The following is a 17,081-nucleotide window of genomic DNA, read 5'->3' on the forward strand; positions in this document are numbered from 1 at the left end:
GCAGTGTGCACAATCAGCAGGCTCCTAGTTCAATCCTCAAAGACAGGCCAATCTCCTGCTCAAACTCTCCAATGGCTCCCCAACGTACATAGAATAAAATACAAATTCCTGACCATAGCCTATATAATCCAAGAAGACCTGGCACTACCTACCCCCCTGACCTCATCTCCCACCATGTTCTCCCTCGCCCCCTGCACTTCTGCCACACAGGTGTCTTCATGGTTCCTCTACTGTGCCAAGCACGCTCCCCTCTCCCCTACCTGGAATGTTACCCCACGCCCTGATACTCATATCTGAATCACTCTCTTACTTCATTCAGGTCTTCATTTAAATGTCACCTTCTGGGACTTCCCTGGTGGTCCAGTGGTAAAGAATCCGCCTTACAATGCAGGGGACATGGGTTCGATCCCTGGTCAGGGAACTAAGATTCCACATGCCACGGGGCAACTAAACCCACGTGCCACAACTACTGAGCTCGTGCACCTCAACTAGAGAGCCTGTGTGCTGCAAACTACAGAGCGCATGCACTCTGGAACCTGTGCACCACAACTACAGAGCCCACACGCCCTGGAGCCTGCGCGCCACAACTAGAGAAGAGAAAACCTGCATGCCACAACTAGAGAGAAGCCCGTGTGCCTCAACAAAATACCCTGCATGCCTCAACGAAGATCCCACGTGCCACAAATAAGAGCCGACACAGCCAAAAACAAATAAATTTTAAAAAATGATAATTTTTTAAAAAAATTTATGTCACCTTCTAAGAAAAGTCTTCCCTGAATGTGCTTAGATAGTACTCTTATCACTTTCTATCTCTTCACTTTTCTTTATAGCACTTATTGCTCTCTTGACATGTTTCGTTTGTTTAGACATTGGTTGTTTCCCAATAGGATAGAAGCTTCATGAGAGCAGAGTATCTTAAACACTAGAACAATGCCCAGCACACCGCACACAGTAAGTCCTCCTTAAATACTCGTTGAATGGATAAATGCATACTTATGAAGTACCTTGAAGTCTATCAGTGAACAACTTTAATTCGCTTTACTAGTAATACTTTCCCTTACTTCCAGTTAAATATAGCAAATACATGCATTTATTATCTCTATTCCTTTAACAAATCACATTTAAGCATGAGTAAAGGATTAAGAAAATGTACAGATCCACAAGGACAAAAAGAATAGTCAAGGAGATGACAGTGGATCACAAATACTAACAAACTCTAGGAACAGGGAAAGTAGCTGGTGGAGTGGAAATTGACTCAGCAGAATGAACAAAGCTGAACTCCAAATGACTACAGAGGGGAATACTAATGAGAAACAAGCTAATTCCCGCCCCAGAACCCTGGAAGGGCTCAGTACTAGATCCCTCAGTTCCACAGAAAGCTGGGTTTAGAAATAGGCTGAAAACCAGGGGCTGGCTGAATACCTGTGGTGCAGCCATGTGACTCATCACATGACCACCACTTCCTCATTCCCCTGCAGGGAAAGTGCAGCGTACCAGGCCCCAGACCAGAGACATCAAAACATCTTCCCAGCGAGGAGGGAGCCACCCTTCTTCACTTTGCAAAGAGTAGATTAAATATTGAATCTCAAACCCTCACTTTGTGCCATAACTTTAAAATCAATAACAATAAAAATGCTGGAGAGAAGGCATAAATCACCCCCACCCCCGAAGAATTCTTGCCTCCAAAAACTGAATGGCCCCAGAAAAGAAACCTATGGATAGTGACACCTGGGGCACCCTCCAAACAAAATGTGTGGGTGCCTATCTAATCACCACAAAGTAAAATCAAACCAAAAGTTGACAAGCCTTACTCTTGTACAAAAAAACATTTGTTTGTTTTTGTTTTCAGTTTTAAGTGCTTCATTTTAAAATGTGAACCAACAATAAGGATCATTAGCCACTTGAGAAAAGCTTCCTTATGAAATAAAGGAACTAAAAGAAACAAAAAGGAACTTGGATAAAACAGCACCTATGGAAGCAGCAAAAGAAAACTAAAAACAGCAAAAAAACTGCAATTATCACCCTCACAAAAAGAGGACAAACTACTGCATACATGAGACAACAAAAAGTTGCCACACGGTTTGATCTGGTTCTCCCACCACTCCACGTCGGGTTGCAAGGCCTGGGCGGAAGAGGGCAGAAAGGGACAGCACAGGGGGCCCAGTTCCTCGGGGATCTGGAGCGGCCCAGGCTCCACCCAAAGGAAGGGCAGCTCTCCCCAAGGGGCGGGGATGGAGGTACCCAAGAGATGGGCAAGGTTATCAGCGAAACCTGCTCCTGCAAAAGTGGAAACAAAGCCAAAAAGGGAAACAAGAACAGGGGAGCAAAGGGAAAACAGGCCGAAGTGGCTCAAGAACCAAGAAACTAAAGAAGGTTTACTTGCAGAAAACAGAGAACTGAAAGGGGGAGAGTCCAGCCTCTGATGAAGCAGGAGAGAAAGAAGCCAAGTCTGATGAATATCACACACCAAGTCTTATCAGTGGTCCCTGTCTCACTTCTTGTACAAGGTGGAGGAATACCGTTATCAACTATTTCGTAAACACAAGGTTTTTTTAAAGTGTATCTAGAAACATTTCTAAGAAGGAGGAAATCGCACCACATCCAATTTTTCAAGACTAAATTTTCTTTTTTTTTGAGAGGTGAATCATTTGCTGTTGCTTATTTTTCGATACAACCAGAAAATAGTGGGGTATTGAGTGCAGGAGGCTTTGACTGTCTTGGATGTTCAGCTTAACATGCCATGGATGGGGGTACTTTTCATTTCCTATTATATAACTCATACTAAATGACAACTTGGAGTCCTAGTTGTGCATTTAATACGCCTTGAACATTTAAAATTACTTCTGTTCTCATGTTGTTTTCAGTAAAATTGTTTCCTAAAGAAAACCACCCCTTGATCTTGGCCCTGCCTGTTAGAACTGCCTGCTCTCTGTAACATCTTTCATCATGCTAGTCCATTTTCCTAGTAACTTTGTTAATGTGCTGTGAAAGACTGAAAATTGGAGTATGTATATGGTATTAAAAATTGTGAATTAGTGGGACTTACAATGTAACAGTTTATCAACACTTGAAGATACTGGTACTTGATATCCTCTTACAGAAAAATTTGCTGCCAAATTTTAAGCTGGAATAACTTTAGGAAAGACAACTACATGTTTTTTTTTAGATGTTTGGTACATATGTTACAAATTGTATACAAACTGAAATGTCTGTGTACTGATGCTCAAAACAACCAATAAAATTTCAATTGAGAAAGGAAAATAAAAGAAAAAGTTGCTATAAAAGAAAAACAGAAAAAAGTTCCTAAAATGAAAAATAAGATAGCAAAGAAGAAAACAATGTTGAAGAAACAACAGCAGCAGCAGGAGCTGGGCAGTGACTATTTGCCACACTGTTACTATGTGACATGCTTTAGACACACTAACTGAATTCTCACAATAATCCTCTACAATAAGTATAATCATTAACCCCATTTGATAGTTGGGGACACTGGCACAGCAAGGTTAAATAATACGCTCAAGCAACTGGTAAGACCTGAAGACAGATCTAAGTTGGAAATCTCCCTGAAAGTAGAAGCAGCAGAAAGAGCTAGAAACAGAAGAGAAAAAATGAAGAAATGATTAGTTCAAGAGCTCCAGTATCCAATTAATTAGGAGTTCTGGAAAGAGACTGGAAAAATACTGAGGGAAGATATTATCAGAGAACTACTGTAAAACAATTTCGTAGAACAGGAGGTTGTGAGTTTCTACATTGAAAGGACCCTCTGAGTGCCCAGTATAACGTATAAAAGAAAAACTACACTAAGAGGCATTACTATGAAATTTCAGAACAACAGGGATGAAGAAAAGATTTTAACAATGGAGGTAGGGGACAGAAAAGGCAGGAGAGAAAGAGGAAGAGAGACACCTAAGAGAATCAAGAATGTAAATGGCCTTCTCAAAGCTGGAAGGCAATAAAATGATGCCTTGAAATTCTGAGGTAAAATTATTATTTTCAACTTAGATTTCTATCCCCAAACTATCACTCAAGCATGTGGGTGTAAATAAAGACATGTTTAGATATGCGAGATCTAAAAACAATTCATCTCTGATGCACTCTTTCTTAGGAAGTGTTTGGCGCATGTTATTTACATTTTTTTTAAAAAGGGAAAAAAACATGAATTCAAGGGGCTTCCCTGGTGGCGCAGTGGTTGAGAGTCTGCCTGCTAATGCAGGGGATGCGGGTTCGAGCCCTGGACCGGGAAGATCCCACATGCCGCGGAGCAACTAAGCCCGTGAGCCACAACTACTGAGCCTGCGCGTCTGGAGCCTGTGCTCCGCAACAAGAGAGGCCACGATGGTGAGAGGCCCGCGCACTGCGATGAAGAGTGGCCCCCGCTTGCCGCAACTAGAGAAAGCCCTAGCACAGAAACGAAGACCCAACATAGCAATCAATCAATCAATCAAATCAATAAACCTTTAAAAAAAAACCAAAAAAACCCCATGAATTCAAGGAAAGAATCCCAAACAAAAGACAAATAAAGGATGACAGCTGTGCAGCAGGCTTAAAAAGCAATCACCAGGGACTGGAGCAGGAGGTCAGAGGACTTTAGGAGGAATGTTTTCACAGGAAAATAAAGGAAACTGAAAATTCCTCTGATGTATTTGTATGAAGAATAGTATTCAGAGGGTTCTACAACTATATTGGAGATACTAGGAAGTATATGTGATAATGTCATAGTTAGGTAGCAGAACATTAATTTATGCAAAGAGGATACACTTTTATTGGGAGAATGAAGGGAAGATGTAGGTGTGTGAGGCACTGAATGAAAACTAAAGTTTATTTATATACTAAGTCAAAAAATGTCTAATACCAGAAATGAAAGCAGAAACTTATTACTGATTTTGCAGAAATAAAGAGGACTTTAAGAGAGTACTATGAACAACTGTACACCAACAAACTGGATAACCGAGATGAAAAGGACAAATTCCTAGAAACATACAACCTACCAAGACTGAATCATGAAGAAATAGAAAATCTGAGTAGACCTATAACTAGTAAGAAGATTGAATCAGTAATGAAGCCTCCCCACCCCTCAAAAAGCCCTGGACCAGCCCTAGTGAATTCTACCAAACATTTAAAGTAGAATTAACACCATCCATCTCAAACTCTTCCAAAAAACTGAAGAAGAGGGAACACTCCCAAACTCATTCTATGAAGCCAGCATTGCCCTGATACCAGTCAGGCAAAGACACTGCAAGAAAAGAATACTGCAGATCAATATCCCTTATGAATACCAATGCAAAATTCCTCAACAAAATACGAGCAAACTGTTATCAGCAGCATATTAAAAAGATTATACACATGACCAAGTGGGGTTTATTCCTGACAAAATTCAACACCCTTTCATGATAAAAACATCCAACGAACTAGGAACAGAAGGAAGCTATCTCAACATAATAAAGGTCATATGTGAAAAACCCACAGCTAACATCACATTTTGTGATGAAAGACTGAAAAATTTTCCTTTAAGATCAGGAAGCCAAGGATGACTGCTTTCACCTCTTCTACTCAATATACTAGAAGTTCCAACCAGAATGATTAGGCAAGAAAAATAAGTACAAGGCATCCAAATTGGGAAAGAAGAAGTAAAAGTATCTTTATTCACAGATGACATGATCTTCCACATAGGAAAACCTAAAGATGTCTCTCTCTCACACACACACACACACACACACACGTTAGAATAAACAAATTCAGTGAAGTTGCAGGATACAGAATCAACACAAAAATCAGCTGCATTTCTACACCGTTAACAATGATGCTCAAAAAAAATTAAGTAAACAATTCCATTTACAATAGCATCAAAAAGAGTAAAATACTGCCGGGGTAGAGGGGAGGAGGGAATGGGTGTTAGTGTTTAAAAGGTACAGTGTTTCAGTTTGGGGAGATGAAAAGTTCTGAAGATGGGTAGTGGTGATGGTTACAGAATAATGTAGTTAATGCCACAGAACTATATGCTTAAAAATGGTTATAATAGTAAATTTTACATTTTACCACAATTAAAACTAAAAAAACACCTCTCTCCCAAAAAAGGGCAATGTCTAACACTGATTAAAAAAAAAAAAAACTGGAAGAAAAAATGTTTTTAATAAAATAAAAAATGAACTTACTGTGTAGTGTAAAAGTCTAGGCTCTGAAGTCACTCAGATATGGCAAAGTAATCTCTCTACCTCTCAGTTTCCCCCACTTAAAGTGGGGAAAATAATAATACTTTCCTGATAGTGTTAACGGAAGTATTAAATGAGGTGATGAGCTGAGCATAACACCTGGCACACTGTATTATGTAGCTACAGATACATGTGAGAAATAAATACCTTACAAAACTGGAATCAAACTGTATATACTGCATATGTAATCATGCTTTATTGTTTTAGAAAGTATATAATTCTAATTAAAAAGTAGAAGTCACAAATCCCTCTAGTTTTTTTTTTTTTCATTTCTTTTTGTTCTTTTATTTTGGAAAATACCTCCTAATTTTGGTAGTGGCATCTGGTTGCTGTTGTGTATTGTCTTTAAAAAACTCTTTTATTGAGCTATAATTCACCTACCATACATTCTACCCATTTGAAGTGTTTAATTCAATGGTTTTTAGTATATACACACATATGTGCAACTATCACCACAGTAAATTTTAGAAAAATCTCATCCCCTCAAAAAGAAACCCTGTACTCTTTAGGTATCACTTCCAATATCCAGCCCTAGGCAACCACTATAACCTATTTTCTATCTCTATAGAGTTCCCTGTTCTGGACATTTCATATGAATGGAATAAGATAATATGTTGTCTTTTGTGACTAGTTTCTTTCACTTAGTATAATGCTGTCAAGATTCATCCATGCTGTAGCATGCATCAGTAATTCCTTTTTATAGCTGAATAATATTCTACTGTCTGGATATACCACATTTTGTCATTCACTTGTCAGTTGATGGACATTTGACTATTTCTACCTTTTGGCTATTTTGAATAATACTACTATAAACATTGGTGCACAAGTTTTTGTGTGGACGTATGTTTTCATTTCTTTTGGGTATATAGCTTGGAATGGAATTGCTGGGTCATGTACTAACTTCATATTTAACTTTTTGAAGAACTGCCAGACTGTTTTCCAAAGTGGCTGCACCATTTTACATTATTACCAGTAATATAGGAAGTTTCCAATTTCTCCACATCCTCACCAACACTTGTTATCTGACCTTTGTTTTCCCCCCAGCCATTCTAGTGGATGTAAAATGGTATCTCGTTGTGGTTTTGATGAGAGTGGAAATTAATGAAACAGAATACAAAAACAATAGAGAAAAATCAATGAAATCAAAAGGCAGTTCTTTGAAAAGGTCAACAAATTCACAAATCTCTAGCTAGACTGACCAAGAAAAAGATTGAAATTACTAAACAGAATCAGAAATGAATGAGGAGAAATTGGTACTGACCTTAACAGAAATAAAAAGGATAAAAGAATACCGTGAACAACTGTTTTGACAATAAATTAGATGACTTACATGAAATGAACAAATTCTCAAAAAGACACAGACTACTGAAACTGACTCAAGAAGAAAAAGACAATATGAACAGACCTATAACAAGTGATGAGACTAAAACTGGAACTAAAAAACTACCTGCAAAGAAAAGCCCAAGCCCACATGGCTTCACTGCTGAATTTTACCAGACATTTAAAGAAGAATTAATATTAGCTCTTCATAAACAATTCCAAAAAACAGAGAGGTCACACAGTTTGCAAGTGGCAGGATCAGGATTTAAACTAGGCAATCTGGCTCGAGTCTATACTCTTGACCACTATATTAAACTGTCTCTGTGAATAACTGAATAAATCGGAGCACATTATAGGACATCAAGTTGTTTGTTTGTATGATCCAACTTTTGTAGTTTATTTTGGTAATGTGACTTATCTGGTCCATAGGGAAAAAGGTTGTTCTGGGGACTTGAGAGAAAATCATTTACACTATTGACAATGTTGCTCTATCTCATTTATGGAGCAAAAGCATGGGACCTGCTAAAGCTCCTTATATGTTTTTATTTCAATGACTTCTCACAACAATCCCATGAGATAATAGGTTCTACTACTACTCCCATTTTCTAGATGAGAAAACTGAGGAACAAGGCAGTCACCCAGATAGCAAATGGCAGGACCTAGATTTAAACCCCAATCTGTCTGATCCCTAGAGAGCCCCCTTTCCACTATGGAGACCCTGTCCTCTGGTGTAGCCTGTCTCATGCCTGATCCCTGCAACACAGAGTTCTGGTGAGCAGATCCCCAGTCCTATTACTCACCTGCGTGTGCTTCTGGCGAACAGGCAGGGAAGAGGTATGTTCCTTCACTGTCTGCTGACTGAATAAACAACTGTCCCCAAATGACTGCTAATAACTCCTAATTTAAAAACTTCATTCCCACTCAATTATTGTTTAGCACCAACATGATGAACTGTAGGCTCTCTTACTCATTTGGCTGATCTAATACTGTATATAGCTACCACACGTAGTTTAAAGTCATTAAGCTTGAAATTTCAAAATAATAGCATGGAAATCTAGGGAATATTTTAAATAGGAAGATTGCTTTTATTCTCCAAATTAATAATGCCTCCTACTATTTTGGATGTCTCCTCAAAATGTGCTTTTTGCCATGGGAAACAATAGTTGCACTAAATTAATACATGAAATTCCATTTCTTGATGGAAATAAGGCATCTGACAGAAAATTTTACCGAGCAAATTTTCTGAATACATACACAAAACTTGTATTATCCTATAAATTACTATAGGTCAGTACTATAGGTTACTATACTAACCTCTTCTCCTAAAGAATTAGTGATGACTTTTTAAGGCAGTGATCCACATACTAGTCTCCAAGTCAGTCTCAACTGGAAACTGTATTAAATGCAAAATAACCCTAAATATTTGAAAAGCCAACAATGATTTTCAAGGTAATTGTTCCTAAGACAAACTAAAGCAACATATAAACACAAGCATTTTAACCCCAATACTTTCACAGCTCTTTAGCTCTTCCAAAAATATAATATTTAAAAATTTGTAAAATCTGCTTTCAACTTCAGTTAACACTAACCCTTATTTGCTGGGTGAAAGGGATGATTATACTGTTGCCTTAAAGTCAATGGTTGATCTAAAATCTGAAAAGTCTGCTCACCAATTTTACTGGTATAAACTGGCATTCGTGTACTTATTTTTATTTTAAAAAATCCTTTCTTTAAATGTCCATCCTTTGATAAATCTGTGTCTTCACCTTAGAAATACAATTATTGGTTCAAAGACACAAATCTGAATCCTTCTAATGGCTCCTGTTTGCAGCATGATGCATGGTTTATTGGAGGAGCTTTGGAAGAAGTGAAACAGAACTGGGTCAGTGTGCCCTTGGCCAGTTACTTGCCCTTGAGCCTTGGTTTCCTCACCTATTAAATGGGAATAGCAATCACACCAAACCTCAAAAGGTTGTTGAGGACTGAAGCCCTTGCAGAGGGCCTGGTACAGACTGAAAAGATCTGGCCCTACTTCCCTCCGTTACACCTCGAGTTGCCTGAGCATTCCAAGCTACTTCATGCCTCTGTCCTGTCTTTGCATAGGTTTCTGACTTAGGATACCCTCCTCAGCATCTGCCAGTTTCCCACCCTGCTTCCTTAGGTCTAACAAATGATTACTTGCGATGCAAGACCCACCTCCAGGATTACCTTCCTCACATGGAGTTTCACGTCTCACCATTTCATAATTACTCCTTAACCAGGCCCAGAGAACACTAAAGGAAGAACCAATGGCTCATTCACCTCCATATTTCTTAGCACTTAGCAAAATCCCCAGTACATGGAAGAAGGTCAACAATGACTGTAGAATGCACAGAATCCACTTTCCACCATACACAGTATTAACAGAGTATCAAATGTGCAAGAAACTAAGAGCCTTTGACTTAAAACTATACTCACAAGTTTGACAAGCATCATTAGACTCTTAGTTTTTGTTCAAAGTAAAATCTTTAAAGTCACCTCATCGTATGCAGCCAGGTCACCTTATTCATGCAAAGAAACTTTAGGAGCAAATGCTCTTGTCATTTTCATTTTTCTTCAATGGCAGCATCCTGCTTTGGATTTGGCTCACATGCTGACTTCATTGGGACTGTTTTGAAAGAACAGCGCACACTGATGTACTTTTCCTTTTAAAATCAAGGGTGCCAGCTATTTTGCTAGCCCCTGTCACTCACCTCAGCCACCTGCTGGGTCCCCACTCTGTGCTGAACCAGCCCCTCCATATTTGTAGCCATGGTGAAGCAAGATCATTAGAGAACCTGTTTGGAAAGATGTAGCAACTTCTATCAGGTGGAGGGAAACCAGCCTACTTGAAAAACATCAGTAATCAAAATTCTTCTTTGGTACCATCTGGGGCAGATTTTGCCCTCCACAGACAACGAGCTAGCAGACTAAGCATATCTGGATAGGCTGCACCAGCTTCTTCGATTACAGGTACTAATATTAATCAGTAGTAACATTTCAATTTGGAAACAAGACTTGCCCTGGTAAATACAGACAAGGTGAATTTGGAACTTTATCAGTTCTCTTGGGTTGTAACAGCTCGGTTCACCTCTCAGGCAGGTGGGAATCGCACCTTTTTGGATAGCTCCTTGTCACAGTGTGCTGAATAAGAAGGTGGCTATCTGAGAAAGGTGTAAGATCAACTTCAATACAGAGCATTAGATTGCTATCAGCAACTGTACTTCTGTTACTAGTGACCAAGCAAGGAGCAAAACCCTGCCCAGGTGCTAACACACCTCACTCACGGGTTTAAAGACAAACACTATCACTAACAAAGTAAGAAAAGAAGTACGGAGACTGCATTACTAAAGTGGGTTAAGAACACGGTGCTTATAAATTTATCAATTTATATTTTTAAGTCCTCATTAAATTAGAAACCCAGATAATTCAGCTTTATATTATTAGAAAAATTATGCCATCATTTGCCTTAAATTGAGGAAGATCATCTAAAGTCCAAAAAGCATGCTAGTCTCCTGGGTCAGGATCACTTGAGTGCAAGCAGTGTTGATGAACAGACCCCCTGGTCTCTTCAGGTCATGACATAAAGATCCCCTGAATAGTCCCTAAACCCTTTCCAATTAACTCTACCACAAAAAATTCAGGATAAAGGGATTCCACTTTGGACCTAATTCCTGGACAAAGCAAAGACTTCATTACTGACTGCACAAATCCTATGGTTAATAGGAGTTTAAAGCTCTTGTATAATTTATTTTCAGCATTTATACATAAAATCTACATAGTCCTACCAAGTGTGTAACACATAAAATGCACACACAGTTCATTTGCTTGGCCCCTCCTCAATCACAAACTGGACTATTCTGCAATGTAACTTTACAAAACACTTTTCCTATAGTTCTCACCTAAAGTATTATATTTGTAAGCACTGATGTCTATAAACTTTTTCACTCTCTGGTAACTTTCTACATTATTCTATCCACTATTAGACAGCCACTTCTATTATCATAATTCCCCTTCAGATTATTTTATTGGCAAAATGGTAATGAGAGAGAAATGGGAGCATGAAACCATGAGGGACAAATATAAAAGAAATCGGCCCTGCCTTCAAGGATCAATATCCTCTAAGAGTACATACTGCATCAACTGCTATAACGATACCAGGTCACCAGTGTCAGTGAATCATCTTCACAGGACAGGGTTAGGCCCAAGATTGGGGAGGCAGTGTTTCTGGTTATTTATTCTTTTAATAAGTATTCAAGACCTTTAACTTTTGCTTACTTTTCTTTGTTTCTAGAAGAAAAAGCACAGAGAAACACTGACTGGTCTTTTCCTCTACTCACAGTTTGATTCCAACTAATAAGGCATAGAGGAAAAAAGCATCACTTCACATGTACCAGAAAAGTCAATCAACTGTTGTTAAAAACACAACTATTGCATGTGAAAAGTCTAGATTTCTAATCTTTTTTTCCTCAAAACAGTAAATAAGAGCTCTCTAAAGAATCAAACGGACAAAGATAGCAAATAGATTATATTAAGAAATAAAACCCAAATATGCAGCTGTGACTATTAATTTTATCACTTTTAGGTGTTATTAGCATTTCTATTGCTGTTAACTGCAGTTTTATGCAAGAAATACATGAACTTGAGTATTACAAAAATATTGTTAGGGAAATATTACTGAGGATTAGAGTACAGAAATAACTAAGTATTAGAAAGGCATATCTTTCTATTGGGTTTCCCTAAAAGAGGTGCTTGATCCTCCAAGTTGTAAGGTATCACAATGTAAGAAGTAAGTAAAACAACATCCTCTGGTGATGTTAAGAAGTGAGGGAAAACATTTAACAAAGACTATGGATGTCAGGATGTCAGGGAGTAAGACTCACCTGAGAGTTTGTTTTACTGGCTACCGCAGCCATAGGCTGAGACACACAGTGAGAAGGAAGGGTAAAGCTTTGGAAAGGGTACTGGGAAGTGGTTATCAATGAGGGGGTGTCCTTCAAGAATGAAAAGCTCCAGGGAACAGTGGGTCGTGTCTACATATTCACCAGCACAATATAATTTTGCATTTGAAATTTGAAAAACAAAAAAACCCTATTGTTTTGCCAGTACAAACTAGACAAAGCACTTCAAAACAGCCTTGCTGGTAGAGCTAAGCAGGCTAATGTAAATAGTAACTAACACTTACTGAGTGGTTACTATACCCCAAGCACTGTATTCATAAGTACTCTGGACTGAACACTAAAGCAGCTCTTGGAACAGAAACATGAGTCTTCAAAGGCTGGCGCTTGACCCACTCAGCTCCTAACCCTGAAGTACTGCCCCCAACCACCACAATGTTTCCCAATTAATTAACCAAAGAGCTATAAAACCAAGTACCTTAAGTTAAAACAAAAACAAAACAACAACAACAACAAACACTACAGAATATTTTCCTATGGTGGTTTTAAACTAATCAAGTTCAACCACCATCAACCCTTGAAAAATAACTAGGTAATAAGTTGACCGCTGAGAATTAGTAACAACAGTAAGAAGGAAAAGAGGAGGAAGAGGAGGAGAAAGTCCTTGTCCTTTAAGAACTTAAGAAGGAAACTGCTAAGAGCTGTGCAATGTAGATGCTACAGAGTGTCCGAAGGAAGAAGCACCTCTGAGAGCAATGACAGTTTCACAGGAGAGGAGCCACTTAGACTAGGTCTTGAAGGAAAGTGGGAATTTAGCAAGCAAACAGAGGGCGGATGGGAGAGAATTCTAAGCAGAGCTCAAACTGCAGGTTATGAGGAGAATGGCACAGTTGAGGAACAGCAGGCAATCTGGTGGGGATTGTTGGAGAGGTCAGGGGAGGAGAGAGGCTGACACTGTAGACAATGAGAACTATCAGAAGTTTGGTAGGGAAATGTAGTGATCACATCTGGATCTTCAAAAAAAAAAAATCCTTTGGAGGACAGTGTGGAGATGATAGAAGAGGACAGTCTATGGGAGGCCAGTTAGAAAGTGGTGGCAACAAACACTATGGATGCAGGCAGACTCTTAAACTTAACCTGAACTAGTGAGTCTTTCCTGTATAGCGCAGAAATGACAACAGGGCACAGTATATAAAAACTGTCATACAGACCACAGAATGGCGGAAGTGAAACTATTATTGCTTGGCCTCATGTGGCAGTAGGTTTTATAACATAAATTCTTTCAAATACAAGTAGATCAATATCACTCTTAACAGCAAAGATACAGAGAACACAATGGTGACTTTAATCAACTCTTCCAGACTTATGAAAAGTGTACAGCTGACCAAACTTTGCAACCAGAGTGTCTTTGGTTTCAGTGGAGGGCTACAAACCCCAATGCAGTGAAAGCTGGGCTCGGACCGGGAGCACCTGAATACCAGTGAGTTAGAGAACAGCCCCGCTATGCTCTCCACAGGGGCAGGCTGAGAGGCCAATGTCTCAAATAACAATAAACAAATCCTGGGACAAGGAAACTCTGTCTTCACTGACAGGAATGGGTGAGCCTACCTTTCCCTTCACAATCAACTGATTCACATCATCCTTATTTATGTATTACGTGGCCCATAATCATATAACATTCAAAATATTGACTGCCTTGGTAGTTTGTCTTCTGAACAAATACACTGGGTTTAGAGGCTCTGGCAGGCACTAAGCTAATTTCTCTGATACTGAACTGCATGAGGTTATCATTAAGAATAGATCTTAATACATGGGGCTTCCCTGGTGGCGCAGTGGTTAAGAATCCCCCTGCCAATGCAGGGGACACGGGTTCGAGCCCTGGTCTGGGAAGATCCCACATGCCGCGGAGCAACTAAGCCCGTGCGCCACAACTACTGAGCCCGTGCTCTAGAGTCCACACGCCACAACTACTGAAGCCCGAGCGCCTGGAGCCCGTGCTCCGCAACAAGAAAAGCCACCGCAATGAGAAGTCCACGCACCTCAATGAAGAGTAGCCCCCGCTCGCCGCAACTAGAGAAAGCCTGTGCACAGCAACAAAGACCCAGTGCAGCCAAAAATAGATAAATAAAATAAATAAATTAATAAGAAAAAAAAAAGAATAGATCTTAATACAATGTAAAGGGCCTAACACTGTGCCTGGCACACAGCAGGCATGCAATGCATGGGAGCTACTACTAGCACAAATTTCAAAGAAATTTGAAAGCAACAACAAACTGTAAAATGCATATTATAATTAGGAATATGTCTCTCATTTTGACATAAGATCCACATGAAATTTAACTACATATTTATATGCATTATATGCTCATACAGCATTTATAACTGATTCTATTAAACTGCACAACTGAGTGAAATGAGATGGCTGAATTAGGATAAATCTCATAAATATTTAAAAATAAACCAATACCGAATAACTATTTGCAAAATAATACTGGGTTCAGAACTTCTTGATAGGCACAAGGTATTCAGTGTAAGTTTTACTATGCTAAGATTGTCAGAAGTCTCTTTATACTCATGGGAAAATAAAAACAAAAATATAAATAGCCTGGGAATTAAAAAATGAGAAATACATAGCTCAAGACTTGAAATCATAGATCAAGACTTGAAAACAGGAAATGGAAATCACGTGACAGATTTAGTATAATTTAGTAGATGTTCATCAACATAAAAGATGCTTACGGGGATGCCTCTAAGGTCAAGTTGAGATATACATCCTGTCTGTCAGAAACCCTGACACTAGTTAGACTCAAAGATTACTTACCTTTTGGGTAAGGTGATTTCCTGTCCCCACAGGAAACTTGCTTCTTCCATATTACAAGTCTGGGCTACGAGAAAGGGGCAGCGATGGTATGTGTGTGCTGGGGCTGGGGAGATGGGTGAGCAGTGACTTGCAAGGAAGAGAAGTGGCTCTCATCTACATGGAGTTCCTAGCTACCAGAGCAGTGCAACAGGTCTCTGTGTGGAGACCTTTCCTAAAATATCATTGTACAGTGTGGGTGGCTTTCCTCGTTTTACCAAGGGCCCAAGTGTAAGGGTGAAACGCACCTTCTTTGTTTCTATTAGTGTGACCCAGGGGTAGACGGATGGAAGGAAAGCAGGACACATTTTCTGAGAACCTACAACGTGCCTTATATCAAACTAGGCATCATTTAATCCTTAACATACCTTCTGAGTAGGTATTATTAGCTGCACCAATGCAGACATAAAAAAACGGAGACTTAGAAGTTTAATCAACTTGTTCCGAGTTATCCGGCTGGAAAGAGGTAAACCTGGGATTCTAACTCAGGTCTCTTTGCCTCTAAAACCTCTGCACCAGGGACTTCCCTGGTGGTCCAGTGGTTAAGACTCTGTGCTCCCAATGCAGGGGACCCAGGTTCGATCCCTGGTCAGGGAACTAGATCCTGCATGCCGCAACTAAAGATCCCGCATGTCGCAATGAAGAACCCCCATGCCGCAAATAAGACCCGGCGCAGTCAAATGAATGAATGAATGAATATTTTAAAAAATAAAATAAAAAATAAAACCTCTGCACCACAGCACCCTTCAAAATAGTTTCCCAGAAGAGGAAGTCAAGAGAAGAGAATTTTAAAGAGTGACAGGAGACCAATTAATTATCCAAAGGAACAAACTGCTTACATCAATAAGCTTGATCATTTAATAACTCATTTATATAACCACTAATTCCTAAATATGTGATTGATGTTTCAGTATTACTCACAGAAATTTCTGACCTAGCTCCATCGGGACAGTAACATGACAGTTCCTTCAGAACTTGAACACACCTTTCCCTTAAAATTTTACCTACATAATAATCATATTGATTCAAACAGTGAGGATAATTTTACCATCATTTTTAAAGTAAAATTTTTTACCGAAGTATAACATGCAAATACAAAAGTGCACAAATCATAAATGAAACAGCTCAATGAATTTTCATTCAGAGAACAGAAACATGCGAATGCCACTCACATCAGAAAATAGAACATTACTAGCACCTTAAAAGGCTCCCTTGTACCCCCTCAGAGTCCCTTACTTCCCTTCTCTCCTGACTTTCACTATCATGGATTCGTTTTGCTTGTTTTTGAGCTATATGTTAATATATTTTTTGTGTGTCTGGCTTCTTTTCCTCATTAACCACGAGTAGTTAGTGCATTTTCATCCCTGTATAGTATTCCAACATATGACTATGCCACAATTTACTTATCCATTCTATAGCTGATGAACATTTAGATTGTTTCTAGTCTGGAGCTCTTATGACTGGTGTTCCTATGAACACTCCTGTACCGACGGTCCCTGACTTAGGGTGGCTTGACTTAACGATTTTTCAACTTCATCATGGTGTGAAAGTGATATGCATTCAGTAGAAATTGTACTTTGATTTTTGAATTTTGATCTCTTCCCGGGCCAGCAGTATAAAGTTACGATCCTCTCTCATGATGCTGCGCAGTGCCAGCTACAGTTCCCAGTCAGCCACATGATCAAACAACTGCTACACTTACAACTGTTCTGTTTTTCACCTTCAATATAAATTACTGGAGATATTCAACACTTAATTATAAGACAGACTTTCTGTTAG

The 17,081-nt window shown here is 39.2% G+C and overlaps 1 protein-coding gene and 1 non-coding gene across 3 annotated transcripts in view; one reads left to right on the forward strand and one right to left on the reverse strand.

Annotated features, from left to right (window-relative positions):
* The window catches only part of NR2C2 (nuclear receptor subfamily 2 group C member 2), an 82,635-nt gene that overhangs the window by 58,727 nt on the left and 6,827 nt on the right, over positions 1-17,081 (reverse strand). Inside the window, exon 2 of one of the 2 annotated variants that reach the window (XM_036870211.1) lies at positions 10,262-10,345. The exons of the other annotated variant lie outside the window; for it this stretch is intronic. Coding sequence (XP_036726106.1) covers positions 10,262-10,321 — 60 coding nt within the window. The 5' untranslated portion in view covers positions 10,322-10,345. The remainder of the gene's footprint in view (positions 1-10,261; positions 10,346-17,081) is intronic. 2 annotated transcript variants of the gene reach the window in all.
* Positions 15,827-15,899, forward strand: TRNAG-CCC. Its single transcript has one exon. It is a non-coding gene; the product is annotated as a tRNA-Gly (tRNA).

Source organism: Balaenoptera musculus, chromosome 11 (genome assembly GCF_009873245.2).
Source record: "Balaenoptera musculus isolate JJ_BM4_2016_0621 chromosome 11, mBalMus1.pri.v3, whole genome shotgun sequence".
NCBI lineage: Eukaryota > Metazoa > Chordata > Mammalia > Artiodactyla > Balaenopteridae > Balaenoptera > Balaenoptera musculus.